The sequence below is a fragment of the Littorina saxatilis genome, unplaced genomic scaffold (genome assembly GCF_037325665.1).
Source record: "Littorina saxatilis isolate snail1 unplaced genomic scaffold, US_GU_Lsax_2.0 scaffold_1696, whole genome shotgun sequence".
Lineage (NCBI taxonomy): Eukaryota > Metazoa > Mollusca > Gastropoda > Littorinimorpha > Littorinidae > Littorina > Littorina saxatilis.
Genome location: NW_027127370.1, coordinates 12,561 through 20,287, shown reverse-complemented (window position 1 = coordinate 20,287; position 7,727 = coordinate 12,561). Strand labels below are relative to the sequence as shown.

Below are 7,727 nucleotides of genomic sequence, written 5' to 3'. Positions count from 1 at the left end.
ACGGTCAAATATGACTTACTTGACTGAATGTTAAAAAAAAAAAGTGTGTTACATTGCTTCCGCATTCATCACACAAAATAATGTAGGGTCAGAAGAATCAATTTTGCTTTCCACGCTTTTTTCGTACGAGTCAGGATATTTCTTCTCAATTATCCTCGTTCGCTCGAGTTCGACACCACATATCTTGTTTAGGCATTTACATGGGTAAAGATAATTTCTTTACTTAGACACATGCCAACAATCTTTTATTAGCTTTCGGTTAGAACCTACACCCCAGGATTGTATAGCGCTGTTTGTGATAGCGCTATTTCGTTCAACCTTTTTACATTTAGTCAAGAATCGAGACGAGGGTCGTGGTGTATGTGTGTGTGTGTGTGTGTGTATGTATGTGTGTGTATGTGCGTGTGTGTGTGTGTGTATGTGTGTGTCTGTGTGTGTGTGCAGAGCGATTCAGACTAAACGACTGGACCGATCTTTATGAAATTTTACATGAGAGTTCCTGGGAATGATATCCCCGGACGTTTTTTTCTTTTTTTTTCGATAAATACCGTTGATGACGTCATATCCGCCTTTTTGTAAAAGTTGAGGCGGCACTGTCACACCCTCATTTTTCAATCAAATTGATTGAAATTTTGGCCAAGCAATCTTCGACGAAGCCCGGACTTCGGTCTTGCATTTCAGCTTGGTGGCTTAAAAATTAATTAATGACTTTGGTCATTAAAAATCTGAAAATTGTAAAAAAAAAAAAATTTTTATAAAACGATCCAAATTTACGTTCATCTTATTCTTCATCATTTTCTGATTCCAAAAACATATAAATTTGTTATATTTGGATTAAAAACAAGCTCTGAAAATTAAAGGTACTGAACTTGTCAAATCCAGGTGCACGGAGCCCCTGGGGCTTTTAGTCATACCTCAGGCAGCTATCCGTTAGAAGAACTACCAAGTTTCATTGACTTGCACCCAAAGAGTCAAGAACTGCGATTTTTTTACGAATTAATTTCGTACTCGGACCCGGCTGGTCTTGACCTATTTTTGGATCTAAATTTAGATCAGGTAGATCACCACATCATGCACAAAAAGACACGTCACTTGCAAACTATGTCAGACATCATCATGAGTTTGTGTAAAACAAAATGGAGGCCGGAATCACTCAGTTGAATCGAACTCCGACCAAACACCACGTAATAACTAGGTTAATTTATGCACTCGCGTAAACAAGAAACTGTCGAGCTTCACAGATGTCGTCGTTGGGTAGTTTTGGGTTTGTTTTACTACCATAGGAGGATTTTTGAACTGTAAATGCACTCAGCTGCAACAAAAACGCAAAACGAAGGCTGTGAGCTGCACTGTGCCTTTAAAAATATAAAAATTATGATCAAAATTAAATTTTCGAAATCAATTTAAAAACACTTTTATCTTATTCCGTGTCGGTTCCTGATTCCAAAAACATATAGATATGATATGTTTGGATTAAAAACACGCTCAGAAAGTTAAAACGAAGAGAGGTACAGAAAAGCGTGCTATCCTTCTCAGCGCAACTACTACCCCGCTCTTCTTGTCAATTTCACTGCCTTTGCCACGAGCGGTGGACTGACGATGCTACGAGTATACGGTCTTGCTGAAAAATTGCATTGCGTTCAGTTTCATTCTGTGAGTTCGACAGCTTGACTAAATATTGTATTTTCGCCTTACGCGACTTGTTTTTTTATTGAGGTGCATTATTTCTTCGTTCAACCTTTATTACTGAGGTGCATTATTTGTTCGTTCATACTTTATTATTGAGATGCATTATTTGTTCGTTCAACCTTTATTTCTGGAGGTGCATTACTTGCTCGTTCAACCTTTATTACTGAGGTGCATTATTTGTTCGTTCAACCTTTTTTATTGAGGTGCATTTTTTGTTCGTTCAACCTTTATTATTGATGTGCATTACTTGGTCGTTCAACCTTTATTACTGAGGTGCATTACTTGTTCGTTCAACTTTTATTATTGAGGTGCATCATTTGTTCGTTCAACCTTTATTGTAATTCAATCCAGTTTGCGTTTTAATGAAACAGATTCTGTGATTGGTTAGAATGCCCCAACTCATTAAAAATTACCGGTGACTAATTGTCGATAGTCACTCGTTAAAAAATCCATTAACAACCTGCTGGCGAGGCGTATTGATACAGCCTCAACTAGTCTCGGTTAGCTTTGAGGGTCATTTTAAAAGTAGGAAATATGAAGGCTAACGAAATACCGAGACCATAAGGTATGCGAAATGATGACGTCGTATACGTGACGTAAGTTGATGCATGAATTCTTCCGGACTACGTCAGTCAATTCCAAAGATCGCTTTTGTGATGAAAAGAATTTGTTTTAGAGTTTGCTGTCCAGAAACCCGTCAAAAAAGAAGGGAAAATGTGTGTGAAAGAAAACAAAACAGGAGCAGAGTGATACGATAGGAATACAGATACATATTTCTTGGGGCTTGACCCTTGCAGGTAGGTGGACTGAAAGTAGTGTGTGAACAGAACAGAACCAATTCTGTCTGTTTACAACCGCATGAAAGGAGGAAAGAGATCGTCGTCAGATTGAATTACAATAACATTAACACGCTTCCATTTGAAACTTCTCGGTCTTCATCGGGGATTGACGCCCTCCCAAAGTCTAATTGAAGCCCTCCGTCGCTTCGCTCCGTCGGGCTTCAATTAGCTTTTGTCGGGCGTCAATCCCCGATGAAGACCTCGAAGTTTCAAATGGAAGCATGTTAATGTGTAATTATTGAGGTTCCTTATTTGTTCGTTCAACCTTTATTACTGAGGTGCATTATTTGTTAGTTCATACTTTATTACTGGGGTGCATTATTAGTTCATTCAACTTTTATTACTGAGGTGCATTATTTGTTCGTTCATTCTTTATTACTGAGGTGCATTACTTGTTCGTTCATACTTTATTATTGAGGTGCATTACTTGTTCGTTCATACTTTATCCAAGCGGAGCGCGGGCGGAGCCCGCGCGTAGCGAGGTAGTTTTTTTTTTCATCTCCCAGCACTGAAATTTTTTTTGCCAAGTGGTGTCTGTCTGTGAACATTGTTCTAGAATTCATCTTTTAGCACAATATTAGCGACACTGTTTGGACACTTCTATTAAAATTAGGCGTACAAACTGATTTTGTTTCGGGGAATCCTCTCAGAGGATCAGAATTTTCATATAATATCATCGGAAGCTGTTACAACGGGAAAATGTGAAACTTTTGTCACTTTTTAACATGGAATTTCATCTTTGAGCGTTTCAAGCGGACTTTAATAAAATAGTTATTTGCGAATTAAGCAGCGGAAGACACTCACCGGTTCAACATGTGTATGGTCATTAAACCTCAAAACATTTCAGTAAGTGGTTTAGACAAACACCTCGGAAATGTGAGGGTGACTGGTTTGTAGCTGAAGAGTTTTTTTCTAAAGTGTGTTCTAAATACAAATGACGTACTGGTAATGATGTAATGAGTTGTTCTAATCTTGTTCTTGGAACTCTTGCTGTTCCAAGCTTGTTCTTAGCAAGTCTTGGTGACGAGAACAAAGACTATCAATGAAATCTTTAGAAATAACCTCTGACAACGACGACGATGACGACGACGACGACGATAACAACAACAACAACAAATGACATCGACGACGACGACGACAACAACAACAACAACAACAACAACAACAACAACAAAAACAACAACACGAGAACAACAACAATCACGACAACGAACATGACAACAACAACACCAACAACTACGACGACAACTACAACGACTGGGTTATGATGACATCACCAATGATTTATCAAATGTTCAGTGTCAAGGCTGTTAAAAAATCGTTAAATCCTATTTCTTCACTGATTCTTATGAAATTTTAAAGGTAGGTTTGTTGTCCCCAACTTATTTTCACTCCATACTTTTCCAGAAGAAAAACATAATTTTGGCATAATTTTTAAATCGCGCCAGGACATCGTCATCAAACCTGCTGACAAGGGCGGTGCTGTAGTCGTCTGGGACCGAGAACTGTACCTTCGCGAAGCCCATCGCCAACTCAATGACGCAGCGTCATACAAACCACTCCCTCAGGCCTCCCTCCCCCTCGACCAAAAACAGATCGCAGATACAATTAAAGAACAGATCAAACACAACAATCTTCCCGCCACTGCCAAACTTCTGCTGAAGTCTGACGCTAAACAGCCCACTTTCTACCTCCTCCCGAAAATACACAAACCCAACACCCCAGGCAGACCCATCGTTTCTGCCTGCAGCTGTCCAACGGAGTTCATTTCGGAATACTTGGACTTCCTCCTTCAACCCATTGTACAGTCACTGCCAACGTACGTCAAAGACACAACACATACCCTCAACCTTCTTGAACATCTCAACAGCCATCCCAGTTTTCAGCCCCAATTGTTGTTCACGTTGGATGTTGTGTCCCTGTACACATCCATACCCCACACTGACGGACTCAAAGCCCTTACATTCTTTCTGGATCGTCGTCCCACTGATTCTGCCTACCCACCAACCACAACACTTGTTCGCCTGGCTGAGCTTGTTCTCACTTTGAACACTTTTGAGTTTGATGGACAGGTTTTTGAGCAGATCAGCGGAGTCGCCATGGGTACGAAGATGGGACCCAGTTATGCATGTCTTTTCATGGGTCATCTTGAGCACCTCATTCTACAGTCTTACTCTGGCCCAGTTCCAGAGCTGTACAAGAGGTTCATCGACGATGGTTTGGGTGCCACTTCTCTGTCTGAACCCCTCCTTCTCGATTTCATTCACTTCATCCAAGCATTCCATCCCAGCATCAAGTTCACATTCAACATCTCTTCCTCAGCTGTGGTCTTTCTTGACATCTCCATCTCCATCTTGCATGGTCGCTTCACCACCTCTGTCTTCTACAAAGAAACTGACGCTCATTCATACCTTGATTTCAACTCTTCTCATCATCCTGCCAACAAAAGCAGCATTCCTTTCTCTCAATTCCTTCGTCTTCGGAGGCTATGCTCTGAAGACGACGACTTCCACCAACAGTCTGTCTTGATGACGTCTTTCTTTTTGGCCCGCAACTACCCTGATGCACTCGTCCGTGACGCCCTTCTGCGGGTTACCCAGGTCTGTCGAGAGTCCGCCCTCAGTCCTTCACCATCTAGGGACAGTGACAGACCCGTTGTTTCCCTACTGTTTCATCCCCACAACATGCCAGTAAGCAGAATCCTGAAATCAAACTGGCACATCCTTCAAGGAAGTGACTCTGTTGGTTCGATCTTTGCTCAAAAACCACTCTGTGCTTTCAGAAAAGACCGCAGCGTTCGCGACCTCTTGGTGAGATCCCGTCTTCGCAGTCCCACCAACCCCACAGCCCCTGGGACATTTCCTTGTTCCAAACGAAATTGCAAATCTTGTCCCTTCCTCCACCCTGACACCTGCCTCCAAGGCCCTCGTGGCTCCTTCACGGTCAAGAGAACGTTTGACTGTCAAAGTCACAACGTTGTCTATGCGATCGTCTGCCTCTCTTGTCGCCAGATTTATATCGGAGAAACCGCGCGCACCCTTGAGGTGCGTTTCTCCGAGCATCTGGCTGACATCCGTCATTCCCGCAATAGGCCAGTATCCCTTCACTTCACCGCCGCTGGTCACTCACTTGATCATGTCAGAGTCATGGCTCTGTGGCAAGTACGTGGCGACTCCTTCGAGCGCAAACTCAGGGAGTCCCACATCATATCATCCCTTGGCACTACCTGCCCCGATGGAATTAACATTCGCCGTTAATTCATTCATCTCAACCTTCCCCCCGCTGTTCCACCTTGTGTGTATGTGTGTGTGTGTGTGTGTGCGTGTGTGTGTCTGTGTGTGTGTTTGTGCCAGTGTGTGTGTGTGTGTCCGCACGGGTACGTGAGTCTCCTCTTTCGTTCCCTTTCACGCACCCCCCCCCCCCCCTCACATTTTGTTTGGTCTACAGACCTCAAAACTGCCGCTTTTCATTCTCCTCGAGTAGCTTCCCTTGCTTCTCTGTCTTTGTCATTTGTCGGTTTGTGCAGTGCAGTTGTTTTGTCAGTTGTTCTCCTCTTTATTTGTTCTATCGTCTTTCTTCTTCTTTTTTGTGTGTGTACTTTTGTGTTTTTGTGCCTGAAGAAGACCCTTAGGTCGAAACGTCGCCGTTATTCGTTCCGTGTTCGTCATTTTAACGTGAGTACATTGCTTTTTGGTCTCTTTATTGTTCCCTCTCACATGCAGTCGCCATTGTTTAATACTTTCGTCATATCACCTTGACTGTACCCCTTTGTTGTTTCGTATCCATCGTGTTAGTAAGTGTGCACTTCTTTCCTTTTAAGATCTTCTATTCGTGTTGCATTCTTTTATTTTATAACTTTCTTCACCATCCCTTTCTTTCTTAAAAGTCTTTAGATCCAGATCTATTTTGATTTTATTTTGATTTCCCATTTTCTTTGCTAAGAATTTTTACCGGAACAGTCTTTATTAACCCCTGGATTTATAGAGACCTATACACTACAGTTTATCCAATAACAGCAACTGTTTCTATGCCTTGCCATAGATTCTTCTCCAGAACACACGCTAGCCTCCTAACGAGTTTGAATCTTTTTCTTCCGCCGTTTTTTCAACCACTGGCACTTGGTTACGCTAAAGCTATGTTCAACTCCACCAAACTCGCAAGTCATATTACTTTTCTCAAACACTGCCTGCGCCTCCGCGTCATACCAAATGGCTTTCAACTCCACCATTCTCCGTCTGATCTACACAACACTCCGCTTGTAGCTAGCACAAACAACATTTTAGCACAAGCAAGCCGCAAACTAATTGGTGCTCATGTCAAGTCACTTGATCGGTCACTTGATGCCAATGCTAAGCTCCTGCACCACTTTCGAGCTCAATCCACCTCCATTCTTCCAACACCAGTGGCATTCCGACTCAAGCAGGTCCTGCATGTACATAACCAACTCATTCATGTTCATTGCACCACACTCAAAGAGAACAAACTACAAAAACTATTGAAACAAAACCCAGCACATCAGCCACCTACCTCTAACTCAGACACCTTTTCTCCCCCATCTGCTTTAGTTCGATGTGTCCCCGACACAGTCACTTTGTCAGAGAGCGAGCGCTCTGTACTTTCCAAAGGACTCAAATTCATCCCAATCCAACCCACTGCCAGCAAATACAATACCCATCTCGACTGCCAACGCTTTTTTCGTAAACTTCGCTGGATGGCCATTCTCGGCACTGTTCCCCGCCCACCACCTCTCTCTGGCCAAGATGATGTTTTCACTCACCTTTTCAAAACTCCTGCCTACAGGGAACCTCAACAAGACAAGTCCGTTGACGTTGAACTGTACATAGCCAAATGCCATAGAGAAATCAGCAAACTTAAATCCAAACCTGCTCGTAACTCCAACCTGACACGAGACGAACAGCAAGCCCTTGTCTCGCTTAAATTGCGCCAGGACATCGTCATCAAACCTGCTGACAAGGGCGGTGCTGTAGTCGTCTGGGACCGAGAACTGTACCTTCGCGAAGCCCATCGCCAACTCAATGACGCAGCGTCATACAAACCACTCCCTCAGGCCTCCCTCCCCCTCGACCAAAAACAGATCGCAGATACAATTAAAGAACAGATCAAACACAACAATCTTCCCGCCACTGCCAAACTTCTGCTGAAGTCTGACGCTAAACAGCCCACTTTCTACCTCCTCCC

The 7,727-nt window shown here is 42.9% G+C and overlaps 1 protein-coding gene across 1 annotated transcript; it reads left to right on the top strand.

The window, feature by feature from the left end:
- Positions 1-3,976: 3,976 nt before the first annotated feature.
- Positions 3,977-5,785, top strand: LOC138955814 (uncharacterized; the record flags this gene model as incomplete). The annotated part of the gene is made up of 1 exon (XM_070327339.1): positions 3,977-5,785. A coding segment is annotated over one exon (1,809 nt), but the record flags the coding sequence as incomplete, so codon positions are not given.
- Positions 5,786-7,727: the final 1,942 nt, after the last annotated feature.